We start from the raw sequence: 15,454 nt of genomic DNA, 5'->3' as shown, positions 1-15,454 counted from the left end.
GGTCTCCATCCCTTAAACCCCTGTGAAAGTAAGCATGTGCGTCTGAATTCCTGGGAGGGGGCAGTTGTTTCCCTGCCCCAGTTCAGGCCAGACAGACAGAACCGCCCCCAATCTGCTCCCGATAGTAAAGCACTTACATCTGTCTAATGTGCCTTTTGAGGGTGGCCCTTTTGGGTCTTTGTTTTAAACAGTTGTATCTCCCTGCCCTGTATAGAAAGGCTTCATCCCCTGTCCTGTAAGTGTTAAGGACCAAGCCCATAACTGACAAATGTGCTTTTCTTGCCCCTCTTCCTTGGGCTTCACAGGTCTTTGAACCAGTCAGGGTGCATGCAAGTGTGCCTTCAGAGGTCCTCAGGTCAGGAAAGAGATTAAGAGCCCTGTGATGTGTATGTGGGTGGGGTTCTGTATCCACGTGACGGTTGTCTTCTTTGGGCCTTTGATTAACCCTCAGATTGGAGCGGGGCTTTCTAAATGAGATGACGTAGATCAGTCTTTGCCTTCTTCAGGACTGATGAAGCCCATGATGCCCCAAGAGTCCCTCAATGGGACAGGCTGTCGCTCTGAGGATCAGAACTGTGTGCCCTCACTCCAAGAAAGAAAAGTGACCCCCATCGATCCAGCCCCTGTTTGGAGCCCAGAGGGCTACATGGCACTGCAGAGCAAGGGCTACCCGCTCCCACACCCAAAGTCGAGCGACACCTTGGCTATGGACATGCGTGTCAGGTGAGATGAAGCCTGGTCCTGCTGCCTTGCCACTGAAGGAAGACTCAGGTCCTAATCAGGAGGGCTCTGGGCTGAGCTACCACCCTAGGAGACACTGCCCACGGGAGACAGGCTTCTTTGAAGGAGCCCCTCTGGGGAAGGAGAGTGTGAGAAGGATTGCTTGAATGCTTTGGGCAACAGGCCCTTTTCTGATGGTGAGACTTAAGGTGAAGGAGAAGTCCTGGGGGTCATCAAGCCCTGGGCACAGGGCAGGTGGGTGGGGTCTTCACAAGGCAGTTGGGGTCCAGAGTGTGGGTCTTGGCTCCTTTCTGTGGAAGTAAACAGAGTTAGCCCTGCCGCCCCCTGGCCCCAGACTCTTCACGGCCTCCCAGGCTCCAGCTTGCTCTTTGACCCAGAGGATTGCTGGGCTCCTCTGTCTCCAGGGGGCAGGCCACGCCCACCCGGCAGCCACGACACTCTTCACTCTCATGGACTCCAGGGGCCACCAACCAATTCATGGCCTGGCATTTCTGAGACATGTTTAAAGATAAAGCAAATGTTGTTGCATATGTTTTTTTTTTTTTTTTTTTAACTATCTTTAAAAAATTTTTTTTTTCTTTTTAAAACTAAGCTCTGTGTTCAGCATGGAAAACAGGAACCAGGCTCCAATCACGTTGACTGATTTTTCTGGTTCCTTTTCAGGAATGAAAGCTCTTTCTCTGCCTCACTCGGAAGGTCAGGGGGCGTAAGTGCCCAGCGCGATCTCTTTGAGGAGAGAGGGGAGGAGTACTTGAGTGCTTTTGACAAGAAGGCCCAAGCAGACTTTGACAGCTGTATCTCTTCTCAAAGAATAGGCCAGGAGCTTTTGTTTCCACCCCAAGAAAATATTCAGGAAGCGGGTACTCCTGGGGGTCACACCCAAAACCTCAGGTGTTCCCCATTGGGGCCTGACTTTGTCCCAGATGAGAAAAAGCCAGAGTGTGGCAGTTGGGACGTTAGCCACCAGGCAAAGACTGCTGACACAGCCCATGGTGTTGAGCGGGAGGCACCCCGGGAGGGGACAGCCTTTAACATCTCCTCCTGGGACAAGAAGGGGAGCCCCAACAAACAGCCGTCCTCGGAGCCCGAATGGACTCCTGAGCCCCGGAGCTCCAGCAGCCAGCACCCAGAGCAGATGGGCAGGACCCGGAGGTCGGGACCCATCAAGAAACCAGTTCTAAAAGCCCTCAAGGTGGAAGACAAGGAGAAGGAGCTCGAGAAGATTAAGCAGGAGCTAGGGGAGGAGAGCGCCCGGCTGGCCAAGGAGAAGGAACAGAGCCCTACGGCAGAAAAGGACGAAAATGAAGAGAATGACGCCTCTCTGGCCAACTCCTCTGCTGCCACTTTGGAGGACAAGGGCCCTGCCCACACCACTTTTGGCCACGAGGCCACCAAATTTGAAGAGGAGGAGAAACCTGACAAGGCCTGGGAAACCAGACCCCCACGAGAGTCCAGTGATGTTCCCCCGACGAAGAGAAATAACTGGATCTTTATTGATGAGGAGCAAGCCTTTGGGGTCAGAGGGCAGGGCCGGGGCCGGGGCCGTGGTTTCAGAGAGTTCACTTTTCGTGGTCGGCCTGCTGGCGGCAACGGGGGCAGCCTCTGCGGCGGGGGGGTCCTGGGGGCCCGCAGCATCTACTGCAGCAGCCAGCGCAGTGGCCGCGGCCGGGGCCTGCGAGAGTTTGTTCGGCCAGAGGACTGCCCCAGAGCCAAGCCCAGGCGGAGAGTCGCCAGTGAAACCCATAGCGAGGGCTCAGAGTATGAAGAACTTCCCAAGCGGCGCCGGCAGAGGGGCTCCGAGAACGGGAACGAAGGCTCGCTCCTGGAGAGGGAGGAGAGCGCCTTGAAGAAAGGCGACTGCAGAGATTCTTGGCGGTCCAACAAGGTGTGCTCCGAGGACCATAACGGTCTAGATTCCAAGAGCCGAGGCCCTCGGGCCTTTGGGCGCGCCCTCCCTCCACGGCTGAGCAATTGCGGGTATGGACGGAGAACCTTTGCTTCCAAAGAGTCACCCCACTGGCAGAGCAAAAGTCCTGGCAGCTCTTGGCAGGAATATGGCCCTTCTGACACATGTGGATCCCGGCGATCTGCAGACAGAGACTATGTCCCAGATTCCTACAGACACCCTGACACGTTTGGTGGCAGGGGCTTCGAGGATAACCGCTCAGAGGATAAGAGGTCCTTTTTCCAAGATGACCACGTGGTGGATTCTGAAAATGCAGAGAACCGGCCCTTCAGGAGAAGGCGCCCCCCACGCCAAGATAAGCCCCCTCGCTTCCGGCGCCTCCGACAAGAACGGGAGTCCCTGGGCCTATGGGGACCCGAGGAGGAGCCCCACCTGCTGGCAAGTCAGTGGCCAGGCAGGCCCAAACTGTGTTCTGGGGACAAGAGTGGCACTGTGGGCCACCGGTCCCCAGAACTCTCATACCAGAACTCCTCTGATCATGCCAATGAGGAGTGGGAGACGGCCTCTGAGAGCAGCGACTTCAGCGAACGGCGGGAGCGGCGGGAAGGCCCCGGGTCCGAGCCCGACTCCCAGGTGGATGGTGGCCCGTCGGGGGCCGGTTTGGGTGAGAAGAAGGAGCTGGCCAAGAGGAGCTTCTCCAGTCAGAGACCCTTGGTTGACAGACAGAGCCGAAAGCTGGAGCCGGGAGGGTTTGGGGAGAAACCCGTTAGGCCAGGTGGTGGTGACACCTCCCCCTGCTATGAGAGCCAAGAGAATGGGACGCCTTTGAAAGCCAAAAGGTAAAACCAGACACCACCCAGGCCCTTTTTGTTGTTGTGTTCTGTTCTCAGCAGCACTGAGTTCACGCATGCATGCCACCGTGTGTCAGGGCTGGGGACCTGCCCCCAGGCCCTTGTGTGTGCGCGCGTCTTCATTGCCTGCCCCGCATTGCTTGTCTGCTTCTCTCGTGGTGATGTTGTTGTGGCTAAAGGCCCCCCCACCCCAAAGCAGTGCTCTTGTGGCTGCTGTCTAGCACCTGGCCTGGGAGTCCAGGCGTGTGTTCCTGCCTGTGTGCCTGGAGCCCCGCCGAGGGCTGCCGCAGTGAGGAGCTTTGCCTGTGCACAGTGTCAGGCCCCGGTCCGCCCACCAGAGTCTTCTGCTCCGGAGTTGCTGCCAGGTGGCGTCCTAGGGGGCATCGTTGGCCTCGTGGCTGCTTAGAAGTGGCTCTTCCCAGGTGGCTCTGTTGCTCCATGGTGAAGAGATATGGCCCCACCTCAGCATGTCAGGAGCCCAGCAGAGGGGAGCAGACTGCGCATGGCCTGGCGAGCGCCTCTTCCACAGCCAGAGGCATTCGGGTGATGACCCGGGCTCAGGGCCCGGGACAGGGTCACCTGCACAGTCTGGTTGACTGACAGCACTTGGCCCGTGCCGTGGACAGGGAGGTGCAGGAGCTGCTGAGGCCTTCCCTGTCCTCAGCACACTGAGGCAGACAGCTTCACACCTCCACCCTCCTTAGAATTCGAGGCACATCAACTCCCAGAGAAGGAGCCATAGAGAATGCTGACTTTCTCAGGTGGCGTTTAACCTCACTTCCCAGGCTCCAGAGGCCGACCCTCAGCTTCACCTCCATTTTCTGCCCTGAGGGCCCTGTGGCAGGGCAAGGCCTGGGCGCAGTTCTGGTCAGCGACTCCTGGAGAGGAGCAGAAATGCTGGTGGCTCTGTTCCGAGCGTATTCCCCTTGTCTCTCTCCCCCTACTCTTTCTGAATGTAGCTTGTGGGAAAGCCCTGGGGAGCAGCAGGAAACCGCCACTTTCCTCAGGAGCAGGCAGAGCCAGCGGGGGCAGCTTTCCACGTGTGTTTGCACATGGACATGGATGCACTGCTGCCATGAGCCGCTCCTCCCCACCCGAGGGTTCAGCGAGAAGAAGCAGGCCTAGAGCAGGGCGCCTGGCTCGTGTGCAGGCTATGTGCATGTGCTGCATTTCCCTCCTTCCCCAGCCTCTGGTTAACAGCATCCTTTTTCCCTTACAGATCCCCAGATGAGGCCTTGCCTGGAGGTCTTAGTGGCTGCAGCAGTGGGAGCGGCCACTCCCCCTATGCCCTGGAGCGGGCAGCCCATGCCAATGCTGACCTTCCCGAAGCCTCCAGTAAGAAGGCAGATAAAGAGGCCAAGTTGGCTGCTCAGAGGGCAGGCGAACAGGGAGAGGCCATGAAACAGTTTGACCTGAACTATGGAAGTAAGTTACCCTCACATCTTCAGGGCAAAGAGCTCAGGTGGAACCAGGAGCTGTGCAGTCCTCACGGCTGCCAAGTTTGCCATTGCACTGAGTGCCTTAGCTTTCAGAATAGCCTGGGCAGGCACTGGGCTGGGTTCTGGGGCTGCAGAGGTGATCAGAGTAGGCAGGATTCCTGCCAGCTATTGCTCACAGGCCATTGGATCCCTGTGACGCCCTGCAGCTTCCGTGCTTTAAAGAGGGGAAGCCTGGGACCCAGAGACGTTGAATGGCATGTCCAAGGTCTCACAGCTGGCTAGGGGCAGAGCTGGGGTTTAAGCGTGCCCTTTGAGTGTTCTCTCAGTTTAGCCCGCGGGCCTCTTTGGTTTGTGGTAACAGTGTGTTCGATCAGAGACTGCCTGAGAAAGACACAGAAGTCCCGTCCAGGTTTCTGTCCAGCCTGATGCTAGATCTCAGGCGCCTGTTGAATTGTGGTGTTCTTGCCTTCTGGTGAATGGAAAGACTGTTCCTTCTCATGAAATCTTGGTTCAGGTGCCATCATCGAAAATTGCGGGTCCAGCCCCGGAGAGGAGAGTGAGGTGGGTTCTATGGTAGGTGAAGGCTTCATCGAAGTCCTGACCAAGAAGCAGCGCCGCCTGCTGGAGGAAGAGAGAAGAAAGAAGGAGCAGGCCGTGCAGGTGAGGGGCCGGGGCGCGTGGGGCAGGAGGGCAGGCTGGCAGATGCCTAGCAAACCTAGAGCCAGGTAAGGGAGTTCTCAGGCAAGCTTAAGGTGGCAGAGAGGAAGAAGGGAGTATTTAGTAAGCATGCATTGTCTCCCTGTGCCTGCTGTTATCCATCAAAGTAGGAATAGGTGGTGGCATCATTGCTCTGCAGAGGAAGAAACTGAGTCTTGAAAAGAGTGATTTGTCTAGGGTGGTAACAGCGGAAACGTGTCCAAGCCAAGATGCAGACCCTGGTCAGCTCCCAGCTCCTCCTCCCTCCCCACTCCTCATTCCTGAGCGGAATAAGATTTGTCTCTCTGAAGTCACGTGGTTAGTGAACCGTGTACTCAAATGGAGACAGGGCTGGACCCGCACACAGATCACGGTCCATTGGCCTTTTAGGTCTTTCCTGAGGGGGTGCTTGGCTTGGCCTCACAGTTCACTTTACTTGAGGTCTTGGGAGACCAGCATTCCACGCATCTCTGGAACATTTTCAGGTGGTGTCATTTTGGTACCTGGGATACTTGTCCTGGGGAGAATTTGTCAGTCGTTGTGCCTTAGGCTAGATTACAGCACCCTTTCTTCCCCTCAGGTGCCTGTCAAAGGTCGAGGCCTTTCCTCCCGTATTCCTCCTCGATTTGCGAAAAAGCAGAACAACTTATGTCTGGAGCAAGGCGACATGACCGTGCCTGGCAGCAGCCTGGGCACTGAGATCTGGGAGAGCAGCAGCCAGGGTGAGTTGGGGGTTGTGACCCCAGCTGTGGCTCCCAAGGTCACATCACAGACTGGGTTTGCGTCTTAGGGAGGATCCTGCTTTTGAGCTACAGACATAGTTGGAACAGTACCCATTTGCAGGGTTCTACTGCTGAGCTAGTGTGTTGAATGCCATCTGAACGATTTGCTGCTGCAGCCCCCAAACAGATACACAATTTTCCTTGCCTAAAATTTGGTAGAAGAGCAGAGCATTCATTATGTCCAGTGATCTGGAAATCGATGGCCCCTTGAGCTGAGACTGCACAGCAATGGGATTGGCCTTTGCTCGTGTCAGTCATCGTGTTCTCCCACTAACTTATGGAAGAGCATCAAGTGACTAACAGACCAGCCACAGGAGTTCAGCAACTCTCTTCTGTGCTCTGCACCCTTTCTTAACGTGGGGAAGGCTCTGGAAGCTCCGCCCTGAATGCTCTTCTGGAAAGGCAAACTGAGACCAGAAGAGGGTATACGCTACTTTTTAGAAAATTTGTGTACCTGAAAAAATTTTTTTAATAAATTCTATATGGAATGTGATTTTTCTGGTAACTTTTCCTTTTAAAATAGAAAACTATTTTCATAGAATAGGTTCTTCTTGAAGCTTCCTGGGCAGGGTCCTGCACTGTTAACCCAGCGGGTGCATAGGACATACGACATTTAACAGCTCAGGCCCATAAGGGGAGCTTGGAGAGGTCACCCAGTGCCAGTTCATTTTTCTACAAAGCAGCTGAGGCTTCTAGAGGGAAGGGACTTGACTCCAGGGTCATAGGATAAGCACCCAAGACACTGAGTTCTGGGCCTTGAATCTTCCACTGTCTCCACATTGCCTGTCCTCATGTGCTTGGTGAAAACTTTGGTTCTAGCAAACTATAAAATAACATTCAACATGCCCAACTTTAATGGAAAGGAAGCACAATCATTTGAGAAAACATCAGTAGCACTAGATTTGGTAGTGGCTGAGTGATAGGTGTCATGGTATTGATGTCCAAAAATGCCCAGCTGCCAGAATAGCACGTGAAAGCGTTTTTGTTTTAAAAAGATGGGATCTCACTATGTTGCCCAGGCTGGAGTTGAACTCCTGGGTTCAAGCAGTCCTGCTTCAGCTTCCTGAGTAGCTGGGATTACCGATGTGCGCCCCACACCCTACTCTAGCATGTAAACTTTTGCATGCATATCTATTTTTCTGGGCTCAGGATCTATGGCCACTCAAGAAGTGGTCTGTGAGCTGAACAAATTTTAGTAATACCCATTTGGATCTTTCAAAGACTCTGTAGAAGCTGCCAACTTTGGCCAGAAGTGGTAGCTCATGCCTACAATCCCAGCACTTTGGGAGGCCAAGGCATGAAGATCACTTGAGACCAGGAGTTCAAGACCAGCCTGGGCAAAAGTGAGACCCTGTCTCTATTGTTTAAAACAAAAAAAGAAAAAATATATATTTTTAAACTAAAAAAAAAAAACACTGCCAACTTTTAGAAGTAGCCTAAGTGAAAGGAAGCATCGGCATAGCGGAAATAGCAACAGAGAATCCAGATCAGCAGGAATGACAGCTTCTGCCGTGCTCACTGTCTGTCGTATCAGTGAGCTGCTGAGAAACATATTGGGTGAGGGTGTGGAAAGTTAGGTAAGGCTGTCAGAGCAGCTCTTCCACGTCAGAGCTGTTGACCAGGTGTCGTGTATAGGGGCTGCGGGTGGGGAGGGGGGCCGTGTAGGGGAGGCAGGGGAGTTGGATTTCTGCAGGCTGTGCCTGTGCTTGTTCTTTAAGAGCTCATAAACTCGTGTTTTTCTAGACGGGCTTCTGTTTCATGCCCTGACTCTGTCTCCCTCCCCTGGCAGCTCTCCCCGTGCAGGCCCCAGCCAGTGACTCCTGGAGGAAAGCTGTCACTGCCTTCAGCAGCACTGAGCCTGGCTCTGCGGAGGTGAGTGTGGCCACTGCCCACGTGCTGCTCCTGGGATGAGTATGTGCTCACCGTCCACACGGCCAGCTTGCTGTGGATCCCTGCGTCCCAGCCCACCCAAGCCCCTGCCACAGCAGCCAAGCTGGGAATTTGGTTGTTTTCATGAGCCCAAGCTCATCAGTGGTTTTCCCTCTTGACTTCTGCCGGGAGTCTGGCCTGTGCGTGGGGCCTGCATGAGTAGGAGAAAGAGAAAAGGGGTAACAAGGAAGGACCCAACGCTGGGTGGGAGGAGGGATTGAGGGCTTCCTCTGAACTGGTGTCAGCAGTCATGTAGTCTGGTTTGGGTCATGAGTGAGATGGGTTTGGCAGCCTCAGTCTGGGGCCTGTGGAAGATCCTGTGGTCGTGAGCTCTATCGGGGTTGGTGTATTTGGCCACATGTAAGTTGTGTGGCATCCTCCGCATAGCAGGACCAAGATCAGGACCACACTTGGCAAGGGGCAGGCAGCTGGGGTAGATGAGTCTCAGTGCCACGCGCAGTTTTACTGTCTGGAAAATCAGGTTGGAGTTTGAGGCTCTAACCCATTTTGTGCTCTGCACAGCAGGGTTTTAAGAGCAGCCAGGGAGATAGTGGCGTTGACTTGAGCGCGGAGTCTCGGGAGTCGTCCGCGACCTCCTCACAGCGCAGCTCCCCCTATGGGACTCTGAAGCCAGAGGAGATGAGTGGGCCCGGCCTGGCAGAACCCAAGGCTGACAGCCACAAGGAGCAGGCTCCAAAGCCATCTGAGCAGAAGGTAACCTGGGTGTTCCAGCCACAGTGGCCAGGGCCTGGGTGGAAGGGGCCACTGTCTTGTTGTCTTCCCCAATTCTTGGGACAGTCGAAGCTGGAGAGTGTGGTCATTCTAGTCTACATATCTCCACCTCTCTGCTTTTTTATCAAGGATTCAGAACAAGGCTCTGGACAGAGCAAGGAGCACAGACCAGGACCCATCGGCAACGAGCGTTCTCTGAAAAACAGAAAGGGCTCGGAGGGAGCCGAGCGGCTGCAGGGGGCTGTTGTTCCGCCTGTGAATGGGGTAGAGATTCACGTGGACTCCGTGCTGCCTGTGCCACCCATTGAATTTGGAGTCAATCCAAAAGTGAGGGTTTGATTTGTTTTCTTGCTTGCTTTTTTTACTTTTTATTTTTGGTACTTGGAGAGGTTGAGGGCTCAGACAGGATTGTCTCCTAGAGAGAATAGAAGGATGGGAGCCAAGCACTATGCAGTGACTAGAGTGTTGGCTTGGAGTCCTGCACGTGGCCGGTGCTCTGTTGAGTTGCTTTAAAGATTGCCTCACTGGGCCGGGCACGGTGACTCACATCTGTAATCCCAGCATTTTGAGAGGCCAAGGTGGGCGGATCACCTGAGGTCAGGAGTTTGAGACCAGCCTGACCAACATGGTAAAACCCTTTCTCTACTAAGAATTCAAAAATTAGCCAGGCTTAGTGGCGTGTGCTTGTAATCCCAGCTACTTGGGAGGCTGAGGCAGGAGAATCACTTGAACCTCCTGCCTCAGGAGGTGGAGGTTGCAATGAGCCTAGACCATGCCACTGCACTCCAGCCTGGGCGACAGAGTGAAACTCCACCTCAAAAAAGACTGCCTCACTGACACTGGCCAGGCTCTCGGGACAGACAGGCCAGTGATCTTCCCCGTCTCCATCAGACCACCTAAGGGACCGGGAGAGAGTGAGGCTGGCGTTCTGTCTCCTGTGCTGTGGGGAAACATCTGGCCATCTTGCTCATACGTGGCTCCAGTGAATGCTGCTCAGTGGAGTTTTTGAGTCACAGCAACTGCATCACTTTAACGTGTGCCTCCGGGAAGTGTAGAGCCAGGAGATCTCAGTGGGCTATGTGGCCTTTTTTTTAGGACTCCGATTTCAGCTTGGCACCTGGTTCTGCCTCTGGTCCTGCCGGGAGTCCAGTTGTCAAACTTCAGGATGCCCTGGCCAGTAATGTAAGTTCACGCTTTTACCTCTGGCTCTGCTTACCACCTGGGGCTAGCAGGTCCTGGGCAAAGGAGACAGCGCATGTATTGGAGTCAGGCTGACCTGGGCTGGCACGTGACTCAGTCGCTAGCAGATCCATGTCCTTAAAAGGTGTTTAAATGTTCCTGCCCGGGTTTTGTGACCTTCCAGTGGGGATTGTACAGTTCCTAAGATCTGCTTTATATGGCTCTCTTTGGTTCCATGTCTCCTCTATGCTGGCTTCGAGCCCAGACTCAGGTTGCCTTTTCAGTGGCCAGGGGTAAGGGGGCACAGATTGAGTAGGAGAAGCCTCCTTGGGAGGCCCCATCTCACTGTCCAAGGGTCTTGGCCGCCTGTGATCTAACTGCTATAATCCAGAAAATCTCCTGGTGCCCCACCATGGGCCCAGGAGCTGGCAGTTGCATCTGTTGTGGCCACTGGGAGCTGCGGCATCTGGTTCACTGCTCTGTCCTCACCACCTGCTGGGGTGGGTGCTAGTGCATGTGCTGAATGAATGAGTATCATTTCCCAGAGGATTCCAAGGAATGTGAGTGCTATACAATATTCATAGGTGTCAAATGAAAAAAAAATGTCCTGGAAGTGCGAGGCTCTGCAAGGTTCTTTACTCTGAGAGTCTGCAGTCTCTGATGTGCAGATGGATGCCAGGGATCTGCAGGAGATGGTGGGGTGCTGTTGCATGTCCAGCCTCTGTTACTAGGGCCCTCTTTTTCACAGTTTGCTGAGGGGCACAGCCTTCCCTGTCTGGCCCAAGACATCTCCAGGCCAGGTGGCAGGTGTCTTCTGAACCAGGTGCTTGCATGCCAGCAGCCAGTTCGTGTCTGTACTGCTGGGACATGGCTCTCCCTGTCTGAAGGGCACCATGGAGTGTGATATATGGGGGTGGCTCTCTGCAGACTGGTGTTGAGGAAACAGATGAAGGCAACCATCTCAAGGAGATCAATCATGGTCTTGGCTGCCATCAGTTTCATTACTTAGTGGTCTTGGGTACATGTGGCCAAAACTGAAGATGCATGTGGACAAATCATAGATGCTATTGGGGACTGTAGGTGGTTTTGGGCAAAGCCATGGATGCATTTGGACAAGTCATTTGGATGAGCCTTAGATGTGCTCAGGTGAGCCGTGGATGGGTTTGGGCAGAGCCGTCTCTCCTTCTGTTTGTGTTCCATGGTTTCCTTCTACTTCTCTCCAGGCAGGGTTAACACAGAGTATCCCCATCCTGCGGCGAGATCATCACATCCAGAGGGCCATCGGTCTCTCCCCAATGTCCTTCCCCACCGCCGACCTCACTCTGAAGGTAACACCAGCCCTGAGCTGGATGAGCCCCAACCCAGTACCTTAGTTTATGAAGAGGCAGAAGGGAGGATTCCCCCAACCCCCAAAGCTTAGATCGGTGCTGCCCACTGCCATCGTGATAGTAATTTTCATCCCTCCCCCGCTTGCTTCTGAAGATGGAGTCTGCGCGCAAGGCTTGGGAAAACTCCCCCAGTTTGCCGGAGCAGAGCTCTCCAGGCGGCGCTGGCTCAGGCATCCAGCCTCCATCCTCTGTGGGTGCCTCCAGCGGGGTCAACTACAGCTCCTTCGGTGGAGTGTCCATGCCACCCATGCCTGTGGCCTCTGTAGCACCTTCTGCTTCTATGCCAGGTATCTCATCCCCTGAGCCAGGCCTTGGGGCCTTCTCCATTTATTATCGAGAGAAACGGATTAACAGCCCTGAATGCCACCTCCTGGCCTTGGCTTGAGTACACGTAGAAGTAGCAACTTGTTTTCAGGCTGAGTGGTCGCAGGTCCCCATGTGCTGCAGGTAATGTGCACATCCTGCTTCCCCATGCTGGGAAACAGAACTGGGGGACAACAGCCAAGCACTCCTGCCTCCTGGTGAGAGGAGCGAGCCAAGGCTTGGCTTTGAGTCAGACCTGGGTCACGTGCTGGAGCTGTGCTGCCTCGGCTGGCAAGCAGCTCTCCCCAAGCTGCCTCATCCTCCCCTCTTAAGTGTAACAGGGCGATGACCTTGCTCCGTGGGGTGGCGACACTTGTGAAGCCAGGTCTTACCTGGAAAGGGCTTTGTATCAGCAGAGCCCTCAGTCACTGGTAGCTGTTTTTGTCCTGACTGCTGCCATCTTTGTCATGTGTCCATGCACCCAAGGGAAAGTGTGGGGGTTTTGAGGGCCCAGCTGCCAGTCTCAGTGATGTAATTCCAGTAGATCCTTCTGACCCTCCACTGTGGACTCAATAGCAGGGAGATGAAGAGGACAGTGAATGAGAGGCCAAGGCAGCCCTAGTTAAAGTAGAATGCCCCTCTGACTGTCTGGGGCAGTTGGTGAGTGGTAAGGCCAGAGTCTGCCTCCTTCCTCCTAGGCCTGACGCTGCACCCTCCCTGGGTTTCCTGAGGTGTGTCCCAGGTGTCTTGTGAGCAGGCATGTGCTGCAGGCACTCTGGGAACTGAGCAGCCTCTGTACACATGGCATCATCCCTACTGAATCCCCTGGTTGACCTGTAGACTGTCTCCCTCAAGGACATTCAGAAGTAGTAGGCTTGATCCTCGTCTACCTACCTTCTCTTGCTCTGTTTCCAGGCAGCCACCTCCCACCCCTGTACCTGGATGGCCATGTGTTTGCAAGCCAGCCCCGGCTGGTTCCTCAAACGATACCTCAGCAGCAGAGTTACCAACAGGTGACAGCAGCAAGCCAGGTGGCCTGGCGGGGGGAGGGAGCCAGTGCAAGGCAGAATTGGCTTGCTCCTCTATTTGCTCATTGTCTGTCTCATTTTCCATCCCCCTCACATGTGATGGCCAGCACCTGGCCCATCACGGCAGCCAGAAGATATTTGTTAAGTAAATAACGAGAGATAGGGAAGAGGAGTGGAGCTGACTGCTCCCCACTCTGCTCAGTTTTCCTTTCTCAAAGTTCTCCCTCCTTGTGTCCTAGCTGGGGAATTAGCTAAAATGGAATTTTCTTTGGTGATCAGGTATCCTTCTGATGAAGAGAAGAAAGGCCTAAACACCCAGGCATGGATGCGTTAGAAAGAGGTAGACTTAGAAATGAGCAGGCGTTTCTTTTTATGCAGGACTGGCATAATTTCTGTGCTGCCAAGGGGTGATTTTTGGAAGTGTCTCTCCTAACGCTGGTGCTGGGCCTTTGGGATGGTTCAGCCACCCCTCATACCCATATCCCTGCACAGCCACGACAGTGGACTTCCAGGCAGAATCTGCTCCAAGTGCAGACTTGCCGATGGAGGACATGGCCTCTGCTGACCTCTTTTTAAAAACATGTTCTTAACTGCTATATTGTTTGGTTTTCAAGATTTTTGTTCTTGCATAACCGTGTCAGACTGCATGTATCTTTCTTTTTGTACATTGTTAAATTCAACGTTATGTTTCTGGAACTCATCTCTGGATGTGTGTGCTAGAATCCATTTTTGTTGCCGTATAGAATTCCAGGATAGGGCTATGCTGTGGTTTGGGGTTGCTACCATTTAGGCTTTATCCCAATAGCAAGGGAAGCCCAGGAATGACATGCTGGAATTGGAATTTTGGGAAGTGTCCCAACAGCCATGTGGAGAGGGGCTGGGGGAGGTGGAGATGGGAGGTGAGGAACCACCTGGATGGGCCTTGCGGTTACCCTCTCCCCTCCCCGGCTTCCCATTCGCAGGCCGCCGCTGCCCAGCAGATCCCGATCTCCCTTCACACATCTCTGCAGGCACAAGCTCAGCTTGGACTGAGGGGTGGGCTTCCCGTGTCCCAGTCCCAGGAGATCTTCAGCTCCTTACAGCCCTTCAGGTGAGCTCATGTACCAGTGTGCGGAGCTGGCAGCTCACAGTCAGGGCCCCGGCCCTGTGTGCTGCCTCTATCCTGCAGCTGTTTGGTGCTTCTCTGCTTTGGGCCCGGTGGGGCAGGGGTGTTGCTCTGGATCACTCTTCAGTCTGTTATTAGCTGTGCTCTAGGAGAGGCCTGGGCCGGGCTAATACGCAGTGGCCTGGTTTTGCTTTTCCATGTCATCTTGCCTCCTTCCCTTGCTCCTTCCTCCTCCTCTCCCTTTGACTCCCTGCGTCCTCCCCACTGCTGGCTGGCTGCTCCTTCAGTGTGGCTGCCAGTGTGGCTGATGTCCTGTGCCTTGTACAGCCTGGATGTGTTCGCTTGTTTAATCCAGCAGCATGAGGGCCATCTAGCAGCTTGTTCTCGGGCCTTATCCTGATCCCTCAGAGTCGCGCTCTTGGGGTAGGGCCAGGGATCTGTGTTTTAGCAAGCTCTACGGGGGATCTCTGAGGTGTGGGGCCCGATTCATGGCAGTGCTCACCCACCTGACCCTGACCTTCTGTCTGGCTTTTGCAGATCTCAGGTGTACATGCACCCCAGCCTGTCACCGCCTAGCACCATGATCCTTTCTGGGGGCACAGCCTTGAAGCCTCCGTACTCGGCGTTCCCAGGCATTCAGCCCTTGGAGATGGTGAAGCCACAGTCTGGCTCCCCCTACCAGCCCATGAGCGGGAACCAAGCCCTGGTCTACGAGGGCCAGCTCGGCCAGGCTGCCGGCCTGGGTGCCTCCCAGATGTTGGACTCTCAGCTCCCACAGGTCAGGAATTCAGTCACTCCACCCAAAGCCCTAGGCTTCTTTCTTTCACAACTTTGCCTTTTCTTTTCACCTGCCTGTCAGTGTGTGCTGGCCTGTCATGCTGTTGATAGCCACTGTGCCCGTTCCTTGGCATGCAGGAAGTCAGCCTCTTCTGAGTAGCCCTGTTGCCTTTTTTTTTTCCGAGACAGAGTCTCACTGTCGCCCAGGCTGGAGTACAGTGGCATGATCTCGGTTCACTGCAACCTCTGCCTCCCACACTCAAGCAAATACTCCTGCCTCAGCCTCCCGAGTAGCGGGGATTACAGGCATGCCCCACCATGCCCAGCTAATTTTTGTATTTTTAGTAGAGACAGGGTTTTGCCATGTCGGCTAGACTGGTCTCGAACTCCTAACCTCAAGTGATCCACCCACCTCGGCCTCCCAAAGTGCTGGGATTACAGGCATGAGCCACTGAGCCCAGTCTCTGCCACCCACGTTTTTGTCATCCTTCCCTTGGCCTGGCTTCTTCCTCCACATCAGCAGATCCGTTGAGCCACGTGGCCTTTGCATTTCACCCAAGCTATGGCTCCCTGTCAACCCCCACCCTCTTAGCAGTTT

General features: G+C 54.5%; 1 protein-coding gene and 1 non-coding gene across 12 annotated transcripts in view; both read left to right on the top strand.

Annotated features, from left to right (window-relative positions):
* Window positions 1–15,454, top strand: part of PRRC2B (proline rich coiled-coil 2B) — a 118,466-nt gene that overhangs the window by 94,497 nt on the left and 8,515 nt on the right. For 9 of the 11 annotated variants that reach the window (XM_064376899.1, XM_064376891.1, XM_064376906.1 and 6 more), the window contains 14 exons: window positions 507–723; window positions 1,405–3,486; window positions 4,718–4,923; window positions 5,452–5,597; window positions 6,214–6,355; window positions 8,205–8,287; window positions 8,867–9,058; window positions 9,206–9,403; window positions 10,172–10,258; window positions 11,479–11,583; window positions 11,738–11,930; window positions 12,862–12,959; window positions 13,937–14,064; window positions 14,617–14,857. In XM_064376899.1, the coding sequence (XP_064232969.1) occupies window positions 507–723; window positions 1,405–3,486; window positions 4,718–4,923; window positions 5,452–5,597; window positions 6,214–6,355; window positions 8,205–8,287; window positions 8,867–9,058; window positions 9,206–9,403; window positions 10,172–10,258; window positions 11,479–11,583; window positions 11,738–11,930; window positions 12,862–12,959; window positions 13,937–14,064; window positions 14,617–14,857 (4,118 nt within the window). The remainder of the gene's footprint in view (window positions 1–506; window positions 724–1,404; window positions 3,487–4,717; window positions 4,924–5,451; window positions 5,598–6,213; window positions 6,356–8,204; window positions 8,288–8,866; window positions 9,059–9,205; window positions 9,404–10,171; window positions 10,259–11,478; window positions 11,584–11,737; window positions 11,931–12,861; window positions 12,960–13,936; window positions 14,065–14,616; window positions 14,858–15,454) is intronic. The other 2 variants (XM_064376890.1, XM_064376914.1) reach the window with 1 other exon arrangement.
* LOC135277400 (small nucleolar RNA SNORD62) lies at window positions 12,468–12,553 on the top strand. Its single transcript, XR_010345003.1, has one exon. It is a non-coding gene; the product is annotated as a small nucleolar RNA SNORD62 (small nucleolar RNA).

This window comes from Aotus nancymaae, unplaced genomic scaffold, assembly GCF_030222135.1.
Source record: "Aotus nancymaae isolate 86718 unplaced genomic scaffold, 86718_ANA_hifiasm-v0.15.2.pri h1tg000003l, whole genome shotgun sequence".
In the NCBI taxonomy this organism is placed as follows: domain Eukaryota; kingdom Metazoa; phylum Chordata; class Mammalia; order Primates; family Aotidae; genus Aotus; species Aotus nancymaae.
The sequence above is the reverse complement of the archived record's forward strand: the minus strand, read 5'-3'. Positions and strand labels throughout refer to the sequence as shown.